The following is a 22,644-nucleotide window of genomic DNA, read 5'->3' on the forward strand; positions in this document are numbered from 1 at the left end:
GACTAAATCATACACTTAAATTTTTTTTACATGATTAAAGTAGATGGGATATATTATATTAAATACAGAAAAAAAATCCTTTTGTCAGCTTAACTGAAGGAAAGTGAAAAGTCTGTGTTTTATTCCAAATTTTTTATACTTTGAAGTATTCTAAGGAATCTTTTATTACTAAAATTGAATGGATCTTCGGGCAACTTGAGTCTCAAATTAGCACAGCAAATTAATTTAGTCCATAAGATGTTAGGAATAAGAGATCACTTACGATGAGATGTTTGTCTTTGCATGCTCCTGTATAAGTTCTCCTTTGGGGTTAACTGTAAATATCCTGTTTAAAGAAACCCCCACCTGTTTGTATGAATAAACATCCTAAAAAGAAAAGAAAAAAAGAGAAATCATGATTCTACCTTTGCACTATAATGTTTATTCTTGCTGGTATATATTACACAGAAGAACATATTCACACAGTATTGGTACTAAATTTACTTAATTCTTGTGTACCTGAAATTCTCCATTATGTTAAAAATGAGGTAAATCTAACTAAATGTTCATCAAACTCACAATTTGCTGCTAGGTAAAGAGTTTGTCACTTCAGTTTAAACTATTGATCTGTTTAAACTATTAATCAAAATCATGGTAATTTTTTTCAGTAACTTTCCTCTGACATAACAATAACATTCAATAAAAAACTAGTGATATTTGGTGAAAAGCACCTCCTTTTTTCTCTCAGAGAGTATTTAATTTCCTGAGTGCATTGTACTGTGTATCTAGTGTACAGAGGTTAAAACGTAACTGACACATAAAAGAGGAATTGTTTTTTAAGGACAAGGTGACGAAAGGAAGTCATAGCAAATTAAAACCCCTGGAAACATCTCTTAGGTCCTGAGTTCAGATTTGTGCCATGCTCCATGTCAGAGCAAGAGGAAAAGAAGGGAAAGTAAGAAATATATGCCAAAATAGCAGCAGTGAACCACAGCAGGTAATGGACATGCAGCTATGGGAAGTACAATTAGAAGTAAGAATTAAGAATGTCTTCTAAGAAGTTCAGATTGCTAAGGAATAAATAGGTTTCGATCTGTTCTGAAGAAAAGCTTGACAAAACCAAAGATGAAAATATCTCCCAGAAGATCAGAGTAAAAATAGTCTTCCATTTTGCTAATATAAATCATGGTTTTAAAAGCCAATGTGGTGAAAAAACTGGAATGTTAATGAAGATACAGAGATTATTTTTATATCTACATTGTAAAGACTGTTCCAAAAAAATTAACTGAACAGAAGTGAACAGCAGTTCCTTCAAGAATTCAGCAATCTGACAGTCCATGCACTGTCTACACCTGTAAGTCCCGTGAGTACAAAAATTTCCCAGAGTTTGTTCTTGGAAAAACAAAACAAAACAAAAAGCAAAAGTAGAAAATTGAGAAAGCTATGATCCTGATTTTCACAAAGCCAGTGGCACATCACATACCTGAAGCCTGTACACTGGCAGCAATCAGAGAAGTGAGTTATCAGCAATTACTTCAGAAACATTAACTTAGTGTTTTACTTGAAATTTTATTCAAATATGAATGAAAATAATGATTCTATTTTATTTCCCTGAGATTCAAAAAAATGGAACTGGAAATAGATTTATCCATAATACAAAATCATAAGAGTTTTTAAAAACTTATTTCAGAATCATATGTTTAAAGGTATCTTGATAACAGAAGTTAAGCTGTGTTTGATATAACAATTTAATAGAGCAATTGGACAGTGAGGACCTCCTGTCACCTCTGACATAATGCTTTTAAAGAAGGGATAAAGACATGCCATGGTCCCCACCTCTGCCCTAGCTCCTGAGACTGTTTCCTTTTCTAGATGCATAAAATTATTCTTTGGCCTAGGGCAGGAGTGAGAGCCATCTATGGCCCAAAGATACAGTCTCCAAATAGGTGACAGAGATCGGTCTTGCCCTCTCCATGTCAAACTTATCACTTTCCATACAAAGTAGAAACTTTTGACTTCAATGAGACATCTAAGGTCTTTTGAGTGTACTTAGAGTCTGAAGTGTAAGTCCCACCAATATTAATCTGAAATATTTTCTATCTGTCCACAGGTATCTCACTCACACTGTATTTGTGTGGATTAAAAAGAGATCAGTGTTTCACCACAAGATTAATTGCCAATTTATGCAGATCTAACATAGTTACTTTGCTGTTCTTCCATCTCTGCATCCTACATTGAGGTATTTTTGAAGAAGAACATTTATATTTTTCTTAGTACAGGGACTAATAAAATATTCTTAACTCTCATTTACAGCTTCTAGGCTCTAATGCAACAGAACCATGAAATAACAGCAACCTTTCTGTTCTCTGCAATAGAAATAAATTCAGCTATTACTTACAGCAGGTCTGTTTCCAAAAGCAGCATAAAAGGGTTCTGTGTTAGGATAAAACAAATTTTTGATGTCTGTCAAACACTGAACTTTAAATTTTTCTGGCTTCTTTTCTATGACCTCCCTGAAATTATAAAAAAGGGAAGCTGAATAAGTACACATGAAATACAGAACAAAACATTTTATTTTCTTTATTCAACATTTTTGCCTAGCTGGATACTGATACAGAGCACCCACTCTTCTCTTACTTCTTTTGGAAGTCAGAGTGCTCATGAAGACAAAACCCAAGCATTCCAAAGCTTACATAATGGGCGCAGTAAATAAATCCAAGGGAACTTCTACTGAAATCTACATTGCAAAGATGGCTACTGAACAAGGTTGGTGGATTACAAGGAGTAGCTAAATCAAGCCCTCTGAGGCATAAACTGTCATCAAATAAACTGCCTCCTGTGAACTGCAGAATGATTCAGAGATTACATTATCTCTCACTGTGTATAGTGCCTTTTTTTAAATTTCATTTTTAAAAGGACTGCGATCACCATATGTGCTAGAAGCAACTCAGCCTGTTAAGATACTTCTACAGTCAGGGTCCTCCATCAGGGCTAATTAACAAAAGTTAAGGAATAAAGGAATCTTCTATTTCTCTTCAGTTGCTCCTTACAGAATATAAAATTCATTAATGAACAGAGTAGTTATCTCATCCCTGGGCAAAAGCCCTTTCACAACAGCTTCTCTTGGCAAGAAGACTGAGCAGGTGGCAGAGTCTGGAGTTCCCATAACATAGGAAGATGCCAGCATGACACAAAATCGCTTAAGAAGCTCAGAATCCCAGATCCTAGCACCAACACATATGTCAAGGAAGATGTGAATAGTATAGAAAGTTCACAGGAGTAAAACAGCCCTTTGGAACAGGAGATCCGTGTATAAATCAAAGTTTGAGAATGTGCAATAGACAAATAAAACTATCTTTCCTTGCATACACCTGATCTCAAACCTAGAATAATTAAATCTATGGATAACAATGCAGTAATTTATTGCCCACACACCAAAGCAGTTACAACAGTGTACACCGAAAGATGGGCATTCTTTAGTCTAAACAAGATACCAAAAATAGTATCACTTTAAATGTATTTCTAGATATGAGGAGCATAAGATAACAGTAACTACCACTTCACTGCATTTATTGTTTAATCAGTCTGAGAAGTGCACAGTAATACCTCCACAGTTTAGTATATTTAGAACATGACTGGTAAGATTGCCTGTAGCATGTCACTCAATCAGGAGAACATCTGAACAACCTTCCATTAAAAATTCTAATGAAATATATCCTGTCACAGCAGCTTTTAACTTAGCTTAAAATATTTTCAGTAATCACTTGACATGCTTCACTGAATTAGGAAGAAGGTATGATATTCATAATCTGTGCTATTCTTATTCACTTATTGCAATTCAACACCTAGAAAAGATAACACTGTCCACACAGAATCCCACAGTGCAGTCAGGCACGTAAAAAGTTCATTTCATTTTCACATTAATTTCTTCAAAACCCACTAAGAAATAATCTCACACAAAAATATATTTATGTCAATTGGAACACCTTACAGATCAAGACAAGAAGGATTGCTATTAAAATGTCCACATTTCTCCTATAGCTAAATACACACCATATTAAACACCCCCTATGAGGTTGCGAGCTATGCTGACGATGGTACATGCCTTCGGCAGGGTCTCCCATGCCAGAAAGGTCAAAACTGAAAGGTCAGTTAAAATGTCTTCATGGGCAGGATGAGCTCACTAGCCTCCTGGCAGTCATCCTAGGAGAAGGACAACTCTAATTCCAACCCCGGGCAGATGGAGCTCGCTTAGCCCTGGAAGGCCATCCATCTAAGAGAAGGACACTCTAATCAAACCTACGTCCTGAGGACCTCGCTGCCACCGTCCAAGCTCGCTCGGCCCCAGCAGATGAACCTTAGGATTAAAGGGTGAGTCCATTTCTGCGCATACTGCATCTCACCTAAAAAATCCACTGCGCAGGCTTGAAGGCTATACCCACATCTGTAAAGCCCTGTAGCAACAGGCAAGGGTCGAAACGGTAGGTGAAAGGTGCACTGGAAGCCACAGACCCAACCCTGCCTGCAGGCGGTTCAGGACATTGATCACCTGAGACTGACCCCGGAGATGACAGTCTCTTTCGGCAGCATCCTGAATGACCAAGCAGCCTTTTTCAAGGAGAGCACTGCTTGCTCCACACGGAGAGGGGCCCAGAAAAGGTGGCCTAACCAAAGCTCATCTCCACCCTTCACCCAGTTGGTTAACCATGGCCAATGGGCATCTTCTAATTGTGGTCAAACAAAGATTAAGAGACAAAGGCACACACCTGCCTTCAAAGGTGTAGCCAAATTGATACTCGCATGCTGGAACATCAGAACCATGCTTGATACTGCAGATAGTGGACGTCCTGAGCGTCATTCTGCCCTAATTGCCCATGAACTGCCACGTCTACGAGTATTGAGGCCATGTTGCTGAGAACATAGCTGTGTTGGGCAGGACACGTCTCAAGGATGAAGGACCACCGCCTCCCTAAGATCTTGCTTTATGGTGAACTTGCCACTGGCTGCTGCAAGAGAGGAGCCCCGAAGAGAAGATACAAGGACTCCCTGAAACAACATCTCAGCCTTGGCCATATTTATCTTCATCACTGGTCTACTCTGGCCTCTAATCGGGAGGCCTGGAGACACACCATCTATAACGCTGCTGCTTCCTTTGAGAAAGCACGCAGGATCACTCTTGAGGAGAAAAGACAACGCAGAAAGAATCGTGTCTTGCCGATACCACCCAAGGAGTCCTTCTGCTGTGCCTTTTGCAACTGGACTTGTCTATCTCATATTGGCCTTTTTAGCCACCAGCGCGCTTGTAGCAAATGTGGGTAGAGCCCCTCCCAAATCTTCATTCACGAAGCCTAGCCATGAATGAATGAATATTAAACACATGAAGTCACCAAGCAGTAGCTATTGGTAAACAGAGAACATAGACATGCCTCAATATACATCTAAGACATAAACTAAGCAAACCATCTATTAACTATCTATTGAATTTTGGTCTTTCTCTAACAAAATTTCTTCTTAGTGAAATTTTGCACCAATATGTAAGAAAAAACCCACTATAAATTATTTCAAGCACTCCCATTTTAAAAAGCTGAGAATTCAGCCTCCACCAACCTTGCAGTTTCTTTCTGCATAAAAGCAAAATTGCATTACCTGTGAAGAGCTGAGAACAGGCTGCTTGGACTCAGCAACACTGGCCCCTGAGGCAGCACAGTTCCTCGTTCATTGACCCAGTGCAAGTATCCTCTGGTCATGCCTGCCATTCCAATAGCACGTGCTGAGCAGTACAAAAACTTATATCCATTTCTGTGAGCAGATACAAAAGAAGAAACTACTGTAAAAATAAAGCAGGTATTTAAGTATTAATAATTTTTGGGCTTACTTTTACATTAACCAAGTCATGACTATTAAACAGACTTATGTTTAATGTAACTTGATTTAAAAGGAATAAAAACATTTATACCAGAAACCTGAATAATTAAAACCTATCTAGTTCCACTGCATTTTGTGATTGCACCTAAAGAGGGGTCATTTATCTCTGCTCTTCTCATGACTTATGACTCCTTTTGGTTTCCTATCCACCCCTGGATGGTAGAACCATTGTCCCTAGAATTAACTGAAATGACATCTGTGAAGATGAAAACACTTGGCATAAAACAGATAATGGTGTATAGGCCTTTGCTTTACTAACAGTGTTGCATTCCTGCCTCTTGGGCCTCTGCAAAAACAGACTAGTTTATGTGCAGCAGTAACATCTTACTTCACGTTGAAACAAATTTGAACTTCAAAATACAGTATGAGAAGTAATCCTTAACTTGACACTGAAATAAGTTTTGGTAGAAGTCACAGGTTGCCTTTGGTTCTGTTCATGATAGAACAGAGTCCTATCTGATACTAGTTCAACTTAATAGCAGTTTACTTTCCAATTCCTATAAAGAAATTACTGCTCATAAAATACAGAAATATTGTATTCAGTGCACACATGGTCATTAGATCTAACTACTGAACATTTATATGGTGTTCAGCTGTAATAGCCAGCCACTACATAATTAACTCAGTAATTTGAAAACCAACATGACTCAAATCTATTTTTTCCCCTATGTTTATGATCACCAAAACCCTAACAACTGACAGTGCTGGCAGGCACAGAAATAACAACTGCAATTAAAAAAATTAATTAACATTTTCACCAAATGTAATGCAGAGCTTATACACAGAACTCAGCATGTGAATTCCCAGGCTGTCCTGTCTTTTCTGTGTACATGTATGTTTACACACAGACAAGTGTCTCTGGCATAATTAGATTTCATCATCCATAATTTATAATTCATCATCCATGTAAAACAAAAAGCAATAAACGAACCTTAGCATAACCCTAGCACACAGAACAAATCAGATTAACTAAGAGGACAGTTGTGATGTGTACCACAGGTACATTTATGGTAATTTGAATATCTAAGAAAAGCTGACTTTAACACAATAAAAAAAAACAGCAATCAGTAATCCTCCTTGTAAAAATTAAAATCAGATACTTTATCTGATCCCATTCAGACATCAATTAATTTTTCCTCATTTCCTTTTTTCTCTCAATAGGTAATTACAAAATTCACCATACTCTTTGTCTTTCCAGTGCACACAATGGCTTGACTACACTGTAAAACGTATCAAGGGAACCAACAGTACACCTGTACTTTTGCATCAGCCTTGCTCACCTAGAAGCATTCCCACACATCACCCAATGTGAGCTGGTACTGTCTGATTGTTTTTCTCCTGTTCATATTCATCAGAGGAAACATCCCCAATTTTTTGGAATATATTGCTCTAGGTCATACCCAGATAGTTTCTTTGTTAATGACATTAACTGACCTAGAGCACAGCTGATATACTGCTGCCCAATATTTCTTCAATAACTAACAGGAAAAAATATTTTTTTCTAAACATGGTTAGATCTCAGGTGTACTGAGCTACTTTTTGAAGATGCCCATCTTTTTCCATGGATTACGGAGAATGTAAAAGCCACACCTAAACATGATGAATCCAATCCTCTACCTCCTCCAGTGGAGGACCAACAGGCATCAGTGCAGGTCAATTACTGGATTATAATATGGTAACTGGTGTTGCCAGGTTAAAGCCTTTTCCTTAGGCTGTTGACAGCATATGCCTTACTGACTTTCGACAACTTTAAATTGTACTTTAAGCAATGTTTACTTATCACCTACTCTCAAAATTAACCAATGACACAAAAATATTTTAAGACTGATCCTTCCTAACATTTCAATTTAACAATAAAATAGTAACAAACACTTGTCTACAGGAATAACAAAATAAATTTGTATAATCATCAGTATTAAAAAATTACACGCTGCAACTGCATAACTCATTCAAATTACTATAGTCTTTGGAACTAACTGTAGGTATCTGTTTGGGATGGTTGGAAAAGCAATCACTACTCACAGACAGGGGCCTTTTGCTTTTGGTATCACATAGCAGGTTTTGCTCTGGACACCATGCAGCAGATGTTTACACTGTGTAAGCATCACCGAAGCGATGAGATATTGATGAAATTTTTACCCTTATAGGTTAAGAAAAACTTAGAGAAATTTTAATTTTTATGTGCAAATAAATAAACACAAACAAGCCACAGATGCATGAACAGATTTACTGAATACTCACTGGCTCACTTTATGGTACAACTTCGCAATCCCTTGGTGTGTCCAGTCTTTGCCAAGAGTTGGCAAAATATGGCCTAAAGTATCTGACCTGAATAAAGAAAAAACAATATAACTGAATTGAAAAAAACCAACACTTATTATAACAGTTGAGGATAATACAAACCCCACCAGCTTACTTGGCTAGCAGCAAATGAAAATAATGTTTTCTGTAAGGTACTGATTGTAATCAGAGGAGGATTATTTTATTCCCCTTTCTTTTGAGACAGACTGATGTGCTCATCCTTGGCCACACTGTTTTAATTACTCCTGTGCCCCAAGACAGATAAGCTTGTGACCCATATAATGGCCAGTCTTCGCGAACGAAGATTTTGGGAAAGGTCTTTTTACCTTTCCAGCCTGCGCAATGGATTTTTTAGGTGAGACACAGCCTGCGCTGAACTGAGCCCACCCTTTAATCCTAAGGTTCATCTGCCGGGGCCAAGCAAGTTTGGACAATGGCAGTGAGGTCCTCAGGACGTAGGTTTGTTTAGAGTGACCTTCTCATAGATGGATGGCCTCCCAGGGCTAACGGGCTCCATCTGCCCGGGGGACCGAGGAATCGAACCTGGGTCGCAGCAGTGAGAGTCCTGCATGCTAACCACTAGGCCACCAGGGGTCCCTTGTGACCCATAAGGTAACATGGAAATTACAGCACATAGGCCATCAATCAGACACGTAGGAGGCCACCAGTGCTAAGCATTCCTTTTGAGGTTTACATTAAATATTTTCTAAATAAACCAAATATGTTCATAAGGGAAGTTTACAGGAAATTGAGAGTATGAGATAAGTCACATTCTAGCTTACTTCAAACTTCTCCACATAAAGCCAGGAGTTGGTCACATATGAAGTATTTTGAAATATTTATTCTGGTTTCAATATATTTCCTGCTTTATATGAGAAAATTATTTACAGCATAATAACAAATGGTGCAAACAGACTCCTTGCTTGACTAAGCATTGTACAGATACACAGCAAGAAGTCCACACCCTGAATATCTCTCATCGTAGAGGGAAAACATTGGGTAGTGGCTTAGGGTGGATTTGCACTGGTATTGTAAGGTGAAGTGATTAAGTAACTCTGGGCAGCTCAACAACAGAGTGAAGAATAGATCCCACTAACTTTACTGAAGCTTAAAAAACAAAAGTTTGCACCGAAAAAGAAGTCTGCAATACAATGGATAAATCACAAGAAAGAAGAGAGTTTCAGTTTAAATCAAGTATTTTAGTTCCTCCCAGATTACTCTTGGAAATTATTTTTCCTCATTCTTTTTTTCTGATTACATAAAGCTAAGTTTCATTTTGAAATAAACTGATTTTAAAACAAAATCTAAGCATTTCACTTAAAAAGACAATGTTTTTTGTCTCCCCTGTTCCACACACAATTGTTTTCCCCAATGTTAAATAACTAAATAAAGAAAAATTAGCAAGTAAGTGAATCATTTTGGTCACTCCAAAATTCTGGGTTTTTATCCGAAGTACTTATCTGAAACTTTCCATCAGATTCTAATTCTGACATTGATTTTGGAGTCCTGTCTTCTAAATGATAATAATGTCTCTCACTGGAATGCCCCAGTAATTTCTTCTAAAACAAAATTCACGTGTTTCTTCTTTTTAATGCAACAAGTGTGCTTCGTAAGCGTCATGAAGCAAAAAAGTTAGGATTTTGCAGAAAGTCCTCCAATACTGCTGTAAATACTATCATGAAACACCAATAGGTGACAAATAATGGGAACATATGGCATGCATCTTTATTAAATTAAGAATTCAGCTAAGGATTCTTGCACTGTTTGATAGTCAAATTTTTTTAAAAAAATAAACACCCTCAGAAAACGCTGGAATGTAATGGTTCTCTGACTCAAAATTCCCTGTTAATTATTTTTTCCTTTAGTCTAAAGGGCAACTTGTCCTTGCAGATAAAGACTCTCCCTGTTCATGAACTCACCGTGTGATGGTTCCATCAATGTCAGAAATAACAACTTTATCATCCCAATTCCATAGGTAAATGGTGCCTTCGCAGCGGCAAGTGCCTTGATACTGTGTTGTAACACTAAAGGTCACATCGTTGGGGCCATTCTTGAGCTTTAAGCTTTTCTGCAAGACATTATCAGCAAGATGATCAACAAACTGAGCACGTGAAATGGGCACAGTGCAAACACAAAGCCACAGATGATCATTGCCTCGGTCACACTGAATCTCACTGCTTTCAGCAGAGCTGTGGTCTAAATAAGGACAGCAGAGGTTTGTCCCCTGTTGTATATATTAGGCATTGAACAGAACAAAGTAAATAAAAAAAAAATCTGTTTCACAATTAAGGTATATTTAAAAAAAATTAAATCCCCAAATGTTCACATAAACAGCAACAAATGGCAGAATAGGGACCATCTCTGGGAGTTTTCTATTCTGAGATATATATACACATGCAGAGGCATGTGAGTAACATGAAGCTTCATAAACTCTAATTAAGAGTGTTTATATGGGGATTTGTGTTCTGTGGTATTTCATCTCTTTCATATAATAACCCACCTCTCACACCACAGGACCTATTACCCTTCAGTCTCCACTAAGTATCCTTCACTCTCCCACTTTGCTGACTTTCACTGTTTCCTGTGTTACTCAGTGACATGCTGGACAAGAGATTATTGATTTGACACTATTTGTGGACCTACCTGTTCATTTTCCCCAAACCTGTAAGAATTTAATAATCTAAGTGTATCTTTTTCTTAGTTATCTTTCACTGCTGTTTTTCAATTAGTAAAAAAGTGAAAAGGAGGTGAGAATGAAGAATAGCTGATGGGTAACTGATCAGTCTCAGCCACTGTTTCATCAAGAAAGCAGTTTTAGCTTCAGTTAAATTCTGCAAGGTTTCTGAAACTGAAACATACCAATATATTTATGCCACCCTTGCTTTCTGTTTGCTATAGAAAATTACCAACACATGCCATCTATCTCTTGGGAAAAATTCTGTATTTCTTACAAATTATCCAGGTAGTGAGCAATGGGCTGTTTAATGTTGAACACCTTGTGTGGGTTTCCTTCAGAAAATTGATCGCCTGTAGATAAGACGACAAAAAGAATTTTCCTAAAGTAGCCCATTTTTCCAGATCAAATTGAAATGTATAGAACACAAAATTGAAACAGTTTTGTCACTATTAGTCAAAACACCTCTGTCACAGAGGAAAAGAAATGGCTTCAAAGCAATTAATAGTCTGGCCTCATAGTAAGTTCACAAGCAGCTCTTTTAGAAGTTATTAACAGAAAACTATATTTATGCACAATGTGACTGCCTATGAATGAGAGGAAAGGAAAGGAGAAAAGGAAAAAAAGAAAAAAGAGAGGCCTGTGGGTAAACATATACACATTATATATACTACAAAAAATGATGTGGCTCCAGTACACTTTTACACAGGTGGAAAATACATACTTTGGAATTTAATTTTGACATTTTTCTAAATAGGATCCCACCTCTGAATGCCAGCACTTGCTGCAAGGAACAACATTCATGCTTAATATATAAAAGAGAAAGGGAAAGTTGATTTTTTTAAAAATGTAACAAGATAGAGAATTAAATGGAAGACATGAGAGGTAATTAAGCTTTGCAAGCCTGAATAACAATGTGGTTCATATTGTACTAGAAATGACATTTAGGACAAGGATGTAAAATTAACTCACAAGCTGGTCAGAAGTGAGTCGAAGTGATTTTTTGTAACTGACTCCAGACAATAATGAGAGATGACTGGAGTTGGTTTGTAATGACCCAAGGTTTTGTTTGGCAGCTCTAGGGTCTTCATCGCTTGAAGAAGATTCATCTTTTATTCTGGAACATTGCACACACAGAAAATGATGTTATCATGTCAGTAAATGCATCTCAGTATCCATTAAAAATGCATTAACAGTGAGTCACCAAGTAAGTCCTTGATTCTCTGCTTCCAAGTACTGTCTCACAGGAGGTCATTCACATTATGACTTTGAATATATCAATGAAGCACTGAATTTTCATTCATGCATGTTCCCCATTATTCATAGTTGGATTTCTCTAGCCATTCACTTGTTTTCACTACTTAAATTTAACAAATATAAACTAATGTGCTGCATTGACTCAAAAATCTCATAGTGGTAAAAAAAAAATACCCACCAGATACTATAACTACAAAAAATCTGCTGTTCTCAGGAGAAGAGAGATGCATTTGTTATTCTGGTTTTCTCTTCCCCTTTCTCTCCTTCCCAAAAGAATTTAAAAATGAATAAAAAAGAAATGCAGGTGGTGGAAATTTTATTATAGAAAGTAACTCATCTTTCTCTTTCACTGACCCAGTTCAGCTCATCGGATTATTCTTTTCCAGAATTTTCAGGATTATCCCATTCAGGATACAATGATGAAAAGTCATGAAACCTGAGCTCCCTCACACTATTCTGTTTAAATATGCATTGGTATAGGTTGGGTCTTTTTTTTCTGGTACAACCATTTTTTAGAAATTTGTTAAGGGTTTTTTTCTTCAGAGAAAAAGTTTTCCTACAGTAAAAAAAAAATCTATCACTGTAGGCAGAAGGTAAAATACTCTTTCAGATCCTACAAATCTTATCTTGAAAACAATCAGCATTTGGCCTCTTATTCAATCACACCTGGACGTTGTTTGATGTTAGGAAGTCTTGACCCAGTATCAAGGTACCATATGTTGTGACTAGCAACATTTAAAAGCCTATTTTATCTTTTGTGACATCTCATCCCAAAAGCTTTTCTCAACATCCCACTTGTCACATTTTGCTTGCAAACAGTAAATTTTTAATTACAGACTTCCAAGACCAAAACATGACTATTACCTGTGAAAAACACTCTGTAAAGTCTTAGGCCCCTGAACTTCCCAAAATATGCAGGAACAATTTAAGTGGTCAGGCCATAAATCCAAGTAAATTGAAAATTTTAGCAACTGGGATCTGACAAAAACACGGGTTCATCTACGATGTTCCCTTGAAATGGGAATGTGTGCCACAGAGCTGCCAGTCAAACCACAGAAATGCCAGGGTGCACCCACAGAGTCTGCAACCCTGCCATGGGCAGAGTCCTCCTATCTGCACTTATGTGGTGCAATTAGTAACAAATTGAACTTATTTCACTGAGACGGTATTTCTTTGATCAAAATATACGAGGTGCTTTCACTTTTAAAAGGTAATTCTTCCTTATTTGAGGTACAGATAATTTTGAGGATACCTGTTTGCCCTGCTCATCTGTGAAGAGTCTTCTGTAAGTCCACTCTCATTCATACCTTGCTCTGGCTTTGTTTCCTGTAAAAACACAAGTATGAGTAGCTAGGCATCTCCTGTTGAGCAGAAAGTAAATGTCTTTAGAAAAACACTTGAAAATCAAATTCTGTCTTGTATGAACTTGGTAAAAATCAACAGCATGTTTGTTTCCTTTGCTTGTAGGCAAAGTAAAATCTCATGGTCTTCTTGAAGAATGTAAGCTGTACAAAGACCTAAAAAATGAAAATATAAAACCCAGAGGGTAATTAAGATTTAGTTTTGCATGGAAGAAGTAGAGAAATATCAGATTTTATATCTAGTACTGTTGAAGTTCTGGGATCAACTCCATAACTACTCAGTTCATACACCTCAAATAGCTAGATTTCACCTGAAAAAGCAAAGTATGACTCCGGAGATGGAAAAAAATGCAATTCCCTTTCATATAATCATTAAAATTTTTAATCCAATAAAATCCTCCAAACTGCTCTTGAGTAGATCCTGAACACTACTGATTGTCATTCCACAAGATTTTTAAATAGTGAGTAGTTCTACAACTCAAGAGATGACCAAATACTTCCAGAGGTAAATTCTAAAAACTTCAAACAACTATAAAACTAAAATCTCATGCTCTGAAGCCCATACCCACAGATCAGTAGAATAGTTATTTCAAGGCTAAAGAAGTTCCTGACTGAGGCATAACCATAAAATTGTATTAGAAGTCATTTTCTCCCCTCAAGTACTAACGCTTCAGTAGAATAAATTAATACGAAGAGGTTTTATTAGAAAATTTTAAAGATTAAATATGTCTAGACAGGAGATCAATATTTCATATAAAGCTTTGGTTTTTTCACTGTTCTTTAATGTTCATCCATGGCTTTAAGACTGTTACCACAAACTTTTAATGCTTTGAAAAGAAACTCCAGAAGACTTTCAAACTAATATATATAGTCAGTTTTCCATCTTAGGTTTTGCTGAATTTTATAGCTCACACTACTCATAAATATGTCTGCTCCTCAACTATCAAAAGAAAGCTGCAGAAAGGTAGGTCGTCTGCGTTAAAACATTAAATTAATGGCACAACTATTTGATTCTAAATTCCCAAAAAGAGATTTAAGAGATTAGATAATACTGCCTCAGATTTCTTTATAAAAATAAAGGCAGAACTAAAACTCTTCAGTCAAATGTTTCAGGTAGGGTCTGATCCAAAGCTTTCTGAAGTCAAAAGAAATCAGACTCCAGACCATGTTTAAATATCTCTTAATGTCTATATCCTCAGTCAAATTGACTACTGACTTGCTCTCTGAAGTAAAGTTCTGAGGGATGAATATGGAGATACCCAGCCTTCCCATTGCAACCAAAAGGAAACTCTTGCTTGCTTCTTAAACTTACCTCTTTAATAGTGCTGTTCCTCCCTCGCCATGAAAACCACCACCTTCCACCTTTTTTGGGCATCTTGTCCCTCATTATAGATTCCACAGTTGCCTGTGATAAATGGATGGTAACATAAAAAAGGCCCAAAACAAAGGACAACCTGATATATGTAAATAAAAAAGTGCCAAACACACAATTTTAACTGATAATAAATAGAATAAAAGTAAACATACTGTCTGTGGACCATACATTCTACTAAAGCAAAATCTAATGGTATCCAGAGCTGCTCTGAAGTAACTTAAGCATGAATACTTATGGTATATTTAAAAGGAAAATGAAAAAGAAACCAAATCAAAGAAGAAAAAAAGCATAAAGAGATATTAGTATAATGTCTAGAATGGAGAACCTACTGTTTTTAAGTTATTTAGTAGAAATTATATGTTAAAAAAAAAGAAAAATATAACTTTCTGAAGGAGCTGTCATGCAAAACAGTAAAAAACTGACATGCAAGATGGCTATTCTCATTAAAAATAACTGCAAAGTTCATCATTAATCATCACTTTAGAAAAAAAGCAAAGACATTACTAGCTTTTATGAAAATGTTAGAATTGGGGTTTTTTTATAAACCTTGGCTAGTTTTCATTGGTTCTACGTACTAGACATAAGTAGAGAGGTTTCTTTCAATATCCATAATGACTAGAGCCTTATGCATTGCAACAAGGAGAGCTGAATTCTTTCACTCAGAGAGAAGCAAAAGATGAAAAGGGAAAATATTATAGTAAAGGTGGCCACAGTGTTTGGTATGCCTTGGAACAGCTTAGCCACTGCCTTTCTGAGATGCTAGCTTCCACTGTAAGCAAAGTCATCAAAAGAAAGCTGTGATGCTCATTAGTGATTTTTTAAAAATTGAAAAAAAAAATTCAAAGAACTCTTAGCAGTAAAGGGAGGAGGCTTCACTCAGCTAATGTGTGGGACAATGCACCCCTTTTCTCAGTTTTTCCCTAGGTTCTCTCCACTGTATTATTTAATGTATATGAGGTCAAAAAAGAAATTACAGAGGAATAAAGTTGAGCAAATGACAGCTTTTTAAACAAAATAACAAAAACACGGAGTATATGGAGCTACTGAGACTGGAATGCCACCACTGAGAACAGCAGCTACAATTTAAAGACGTTCTCAAACATATTGATAACTTCAAGCAGATGTCCTATTGACTTTCAGTGAGAGAATTCACATGCTTAAAATTAGACATGCATCTAAGTGTATTTTGCAGGACATGAGTGATTTCTTTTTGCAAAAATTTCAGTTTTCAATCAATTCACAGTGTCTGTTTTAATAAAGTATCTTAGTATTTCAATTCCTTAGTTTCATAACTATAGCAAATCAAAACTCTAAATAACAAGTCATGAAGAAAACCAGTAAGATGAATGGTAGCATAAATGAGTAATTTTAGTTTCAGAGGTACAGTTCAACCAAGTAAATCTTCCCAATCATACAGATTGCTCCAACTATAAATACCGGTTTCTCCACTAAATTAAAATTGCACTGCCTAAATGTTATCAGCCTTCAGAATACACTAAAAAAAAAATATGAACACACTGAATTTCACACTCATAGATGATTTTTCTAAAACACTAACATGGGCCAACACAATTTATGTTTACAATCCATATTAACAAAGTAAAAAAGGAAGTTTTCCTTCTTCAAAATAGTTGTAATCGCCTGGCAGGCAAACACTATTCACAAACCAAACCTAGTCCGGCTTATTTAGCCGTTAGCATAGGCTAGACGAACAGTTACGTGTGGATAGATGGTACTGTGTTCTCTTGTACAACAACCCTCTTCCCTCCCTTAATCAATGGCATAATTTCACAACTCCTCTTCTTACCAATCTTCATATTCAATCTCACCTTTGGCAAAGGTTTCTGGAATGCCTGCATTGCCAGTAGAAGGGGACCAGCTGTTGTCCAGTTATAGTACCTGGGCACGCAAGAGAGACAATTACTGCATTTTGTAATCCCAATTCACAATCTACTTCGTATTTATCACCTGGCAGGCTAAAGCCATGAAACACAGGTCAAACTCTGGCCTGCACTAGTAATAACAGACCCATCTTATTCCACAGGTATTTATGGCATATACTTTTCAGGGTATGTAAGAGAAGACAGACCCTTTAGAAAGGGTATTTGTCACACATTCCTCAAGTCATCACAGAATCACAGAATGGTTTGGGTTGGCAGGGACCTTAAAGATCGTCTAATTCCAACTCACCTGCTAAGGGAAGTGACACCTGCCACTAGACCAGTTACTCAGGGCCCCATCCAACCTTGTCTTGAACACTTCCAGGGATGGTGCATCCACCACTTCTCTGGGCAACCTGTTCCAGCAATTCACAGTAAAGAATTCCTCCTAACATCTAATCTAAATCTTTCCTCTTTTAGTTTAAAACTGTTCCTCCTTACCCTATTGCTATCAGCCCATGTAAAAAGTTGCTCTCCTTTTTTCTAAGCTCCCTTGAAGCACAAAAAAGCTGCAATGAAGTCTCCCCAGAGCCTTCTCGTCTCCAGGCTGAGCAGCCCCACCCCTGTCATCCTGTCTTCATAGGAGAGGTGCTCCAGCCCTCTGATCACACCTTTGTGTCCTTCCTTCAGACTTGCTCAAACAGGTCCATGTCCTTCCTGTGCTGGGGACCACAGATCTGGACACAGCACTGCAGGTGGGGTCTCACCAGAGCAGAGTAGAGGGGCAGAATCACCTCCCTTGACCTGCTGGCTACATTGCTTTGGATGCAGCCCAGGATGTGGTTGGCCCTCTGGGCTGTAAACACAGACTGTTGGCTCATGTCCCACTTTTTATTCACCAGAACCCCCAAGTCCTTCCCTGCAGGGCTGCTCTCAATGAGTTCATCTCCCAGTCTGTACTCACGCCTGAGATTGCCCTGACCCAGCCACAGCACCTTGCATTTGAACTTGTTGAACTTCATGAGGTTCTCATGGGCCCATTCCTCAAGTTTGTCCAGGTTCTTCTGGCTGGCATCCCTTCCTTCTGTTGATTCAACTGCACTACTCAGTTTTGTGTCATCTGCAAACTTGCTGAAGATGTGCTCTATCTCACAGTCTACGCCATTGATAAAGATACTGAAGAGCACCAGTCCCAAGACAGAGCCCTGAGAAACACAGCTCATTATCACCCTCCACCTGGACATAGAGCCATTGACCACAACTCTCTGGCAACCATCCATCCAGCTAATCTCCTTACTATACCTCATTATCACAGCATGAGCCACATTTTTTTACAAGTTTTTCCATTTTTTCATCAAGGAACTACATAAAAGTCAAGGGGTGTAGTCTGTAGAATGTCAAGCTTCTGCTATTACATGTTGAACAGGGGCCAACTCTTGTTACAGACAGTAGGACAATTACAGTATCCATTGTCTAGGGAAGTTGAAGCTCACCCAACATTCAGAGAATATGACAGTAAGATCCTCACTAAGTACTCTTTTATTCCCAACACATTCAGTAGGCAGGTAAATACTACCATCAAATTCAAATGACAAATGACTGTCAGGGAAGCAGGAAATGACTCACCTCAGAGCACAGAGAGGGTCAAGTAAGAGGCCATAACATACACAATACAAACTATCACCTGGTACATGAGATTTGCATAGGCAATGTCTGTGACTAAGGGTAGCCAAATCTCTAAGTGCAGCACAATGCCATATCTCCTCTACCCTCTAACACTGTTTGCCAGGTGTAAGGTTTTAAGTTAAAGAATCCTTCAAATAGCTGCACCTGCATCTGGCAGAGACTACAGTGCTGCCCTGCTGCTGGTAATATAAATATGAAATAATCTTAGCCTTGCAGAAATGTAAGTCTCATACTCAGTGGCTGAAGTTTGACAAGTCTTGAAAAGCAATGTCTCCATAGAGGCATATTAGCAAAATATTCAGTACATTAAAAAAAATTGCTGGGTACTGAGTGACTGCAAGCAGACTGACACATCCCTGCAAATATTAATTATTCAAACTGGCTCAGGGCAAGCCTTAGTAAGTTCATATCATATTTAATTTTTACTCTGTCAATTGAGTGTGAATACTATCAGCATTTAATAGCAGCTTCTTGAAATTCAAATTTTGTCAGTTAGCTCTAATAGGTCATCTGAAACTGCTCTTTACTTTCAATTTAATGGAGGAAAGGTAACTAGAAGGGGTTGAATTCACCATGGAATCGAATCTTTCTGGGTGAATTCAAGCTACGACATTCAAAACCAGTTTTTCAGCTATGGCCAAACTGATCTAATGCACTGAAGTACCACAGAAGTGTTTTTGTCACAACAGTAATTTTTTTTTCTGAAATATACTTACTTATTTCCAATCTTAACCACAAGGTTAGGGTCATCGATGATAGCAGGATTGTCCACAAACTGCTGATATGTCACTGCATGTTCTAAGAATTCTTCTGTGGGGGAAAAAGTTACATTTGTAAAGCATGCATTTATAGATGCCTGAGATGGGCCAACCTAAACCTCTTAGCATCTCTCAGGTACATAGGTTTACACTCATTATGAGGGTGTTGAAATTTAACTGTAATATGAAGCAAGTTGTTCAGAGACTCTGACTCTCAGAAGATGCTGAGGGTTTCTTTCTTTGCTTCTGGGAGTCTTTCCTGTTCAACATACAATTTAAGTGAAAGCTCAGGGATGTAATTATGAGGGAGAAAAACCTCCTTTTAGAAAAGTTATAAAATTTACAAGTGATTCAGATAACAATCATCATCATGGCTAGGCTTCGCGAACGAAGATTTGGGAAGGGCTCTACCCACGTTTCTTGCAAGCGCGTTGGTGGCTAAAAAGGCCATTACGAGATAGACACGTCTGGTTATAAAATTTACAAGTGATTCAGATAACAATATGACTCCAATAAATCACAGTATATTTGAAATGTTTTAATACAAAGCTTCTGAGCAGCAGTCAGTGTAGCATTAGGCTCATATGATTTTATGATGCCACAATACTGCAGGAAGTGTAAGTCTTAACACATTTATCTTCTCCTTATGCCCCTGGAAGTTTAAGGAATAGAGTATTGTAGGTGATGTACTTAAAAGTTACACAAGAAATTGGACTTGGGACAGGAACTCATGTTAAGCTTTCCAACTCTCTCTCCTCGTGTCCCCATTTACAGACCACCTTTTTCATTCCTGACAACAACAGCTGTGAATTACCTAGCTATATACTATACCAAGTAGTAAAAGCACCACTAACACTATTGTGATACAAAACATAGCACTATCAGGAAATAAAAATACCAGTAAAATACATTCAAACATTTTTGTATGTAGTAGATTACTAAAACGTGTTAAAAATAGTAAGTTCTATATAAGTCTACTATTCTAAGCATAAAAAGTTCTAGAAAACTGATTATTACATGGGCAGTAATTATCTTCTCGACACATTTTTGAGCACAGCCACAGGAGGGCTCTGCAGCCTCAGGCTTCAATGTTCAAACCTGGCTGCCAGCAAATGCCTGCAATTCAGAAAGTCATTCTGTACCTTTGGTTATCTCTTTGTTGTCAGTAAGGCCTCCACAGAGGGAAATGGCAATGGAGGGCAAATCCCGAATTCCATCCGAGGTGCTTTCGGCTCCACTGTCAACACCTGAGCTGCCAACAGACTGTGGAGAGTGGCTGGCTGACCGCGGCCCTGTGTCATTCGTGCTCTTACTTTGGACATTATCCCCACTGGAAAAGAAAAATTAGGAATTCAGTCTTCATGTATTCCTTCCCAAATTCACTCCCTTTGACAAGCACTGCATACATTTGGTGCATATTAAGATTAAAAAAGAGAAAAAAAAGAAAGTAAAAAAAATCGTTCAAATTTTATAGCACAAGGGAACAAGAATAATGTAAATTAAATAATAAACTAATACGTTTAATTATATAAACTGATAGCTAAACCCAAACAAAAATGTGTATGTTTGTCTATTTATGTGTCATGTATCTATAAATAAAACACTCTACATATAAACTACTAGGATTAAAATTTTAAGAAACAATAAATCATTATGCCCACTTAAAATTTTTGTATGAGATAATTATTACAAAATTCAAGCTCATCAAACTGTGCTTTTCACTCCAGATTTATAAGAATGCATTTAAGAAATTTTCAATCTGACATTTTCTCCATTTAACTAATCTTCTTCAGTTTTATTGAAATGCTAATATTACAAGCAAGCAAATAAGAAAAATAAAATACACAAGCTACTTTAGTTATTGCTCAATGACTTTAGTCAAATGACTAGAGTATGATGTGGAAAGAGGAGCTATAAATGTTACAAGAGGATCTAATAAAGATCAGAATGAGTTGGAAATCGTATGCTCAGGGTGTAATATTTTCACATATAACTCTGTCATGCATCTTCCAGAAATTATTTTCTCACATTCATATTTATAGGTGATCACCCACAGTAGAGCAACACTAGAGCAATAATCTTCTGCGAATACTGTTAACAGTAAGATAAGTTCTTCATGGTAATAAGCCAGGACATGGGGATAAATATATCCCAAAGCCAACTGCTCTCCAAGGACATGTGAGTAACACTCACAAACATCAGTGTATATTACATAATGATCTACAATCAATATATGATGCTTAATTGACCAAAACAGAAAACAAGCTGCGAGCACACTTCTCAGGCCCAAATGCAGCACCTGCCAAAAGCTCTAATATTCCTCTCTACAGAGTTTTATTTTCCTTCTACCTTCATCTCTGCCTGGACGCTGCAGAAGAGGTCTTATCTGGTTGGCAATGAGTTTGATCTAAACATGGATGGTGACAAGTGCTCTTTAAAAAGTAAAAATATAAGAAAAGAACTTATACTTCTTGGGGAAATAAAGTGCTGCAACTTCTGGATCCATGTCAGTGAGATCATCTAAATAGACACCATCAGCGCCAAGATGCCGGCTTCGTTTGTCTGTAAAGAACAGCACAAATCAGCCTATTAATTAATATTTTCTGAGTAACAATCCAGAGCTGTTATTACTGTCTAACTATTCATTTTAAGATTGAGAAACCAGACAAGTTATAACAGTTTGTGAACTGTTTGTACAGAATGTTACTGCCAAAAATTTCAAAACAAGTTGTTCAAACTATGAATACACAAAATGGGACAGCAGAGGACTAGTTTTGTGACATGCCGAAGACTCCCTATGCCAGACAAGATCACTAGGAATCAGAAGTCCGTGGTCACTGCAGGAAAACAGCAAGAGGAAAACCTTCTAAGTATTTGCATAGGCCTACTGTCATAGTATGGCAGTCAGAGCATTTAATCTCCTAATCTTCAATCCCTCCTTGCAAAAGGGAAGTAACAGACTAGACTATAGTCTCTAATACACTATAACTGGCTTGTTAGGAGACAACTCACTGTTGAGCACATACAACTGATGTGCTGTCTGTGCACCTGCACCGTTGTAGGGGACAAGACAACACTCTTAAGTTTGTCACAAGGACCAACACACAGAGTCATCACTGTCCTGTTGTTGCTAGTACATCTAGACAAGTAACCACTGGGGGGCCAAAAACTAATTTGGAATTGATTCTCAAATGCACAACCTCTCACTATCCCAATTTTCAACACCAAACATCAGAAAAGTAATTAGAAAAAAGTTATGCAAATACTGAATAGTAAGCAGAGTAACACGTCAGTTTTTTTTGTTTTCAGAGACAGTGGAATGCATGGGGAAGAAGCTAAGAAACTTGTATGTTTACTGATTAAAAAGCAGCTGCACAAACTAGGCTTATGTAAAGCTTATATAATTATAGAATGAGTGCTCTAAACCAGATAATTTGTAAGCCAATAA

General features: G+C 37.4%; 1 protein-coding gene across 5 annotated transcripts in view; it reads right to left on the bottom strand.

Annotated features, from left to right (window-relative positions):
* Nucleotides 1-22,644, bottom strand: part of LPIN1 (lipin 1) — an 80,497-nt gene that overhangs the window by 4,118 nt on the left and 53,735 nt on the right. For 4 of the 5 annotated variants that reach the window (XM_027690310.1, XM_027690309.1, XM_027690311.1 and 1 more), the window contains 12 exons: nt 21,665-21,758; nt 20,339-20,526; nt 19,155-19,248; nt 16,702-16,771; nt 14,810-14,902; nt 13,389-13,462; nt 11,852-11,996; nt 10,125-10,273; nt 8,146-8,232; nt 5,626-5,778; nt 2,378-2,492; nt 263-366 (listed from right to left, as the gene is read on the bottom strand). In XM_027690310.1, the coding sequence (XP_027546111.1) occupies nt 263-366; nt 2,378-2,492; nt 5,626-5,778; nt 8,146-8,232; nt 10,125-10,273; nt 11,852-11,996; nt 13,389-13,462; nt 14,810-14,902; nt 16,702-16,771; nt 19,155-19,248; nt 20,339-20,526; nt 21,665-21,758 (1,366 nt within the window). Of the gene's footprint in view, nt 1-262; nt 367-2,377; nt 2,493-5,625; nt 5,807-8,145; nt 8,233-10,124; nt 10,274-11,851; nt 11,997-13,388; nt 13,463-14,809; nt 14,903-16,701; nt 16,772-19,154; nt 19,249-20,338; nt 20,527-21,664; nt 21,759-22,644 lie in introns of those variants that run through there. The other variant, XM_027690313.1, reaches the window with a different exon arrangement.

The sequence above is a fragment of the Neopelma chrysocephalum genome, unplaced genomic scaffold (assembly GCF_003984885.1).
Source record: "Neopelma chrysocephalum unplaced genomic scaffold, ASM398488v2 Primary Assembly neopelma1_80b, whole genome shotgun sequence".
Classification (NCBI taxonomy): Eukaryota; Metazoa; Chordata; class Aves; order Passeriformes; family Pipridae; genus Neopelma; species Neopelma chrysocephalum.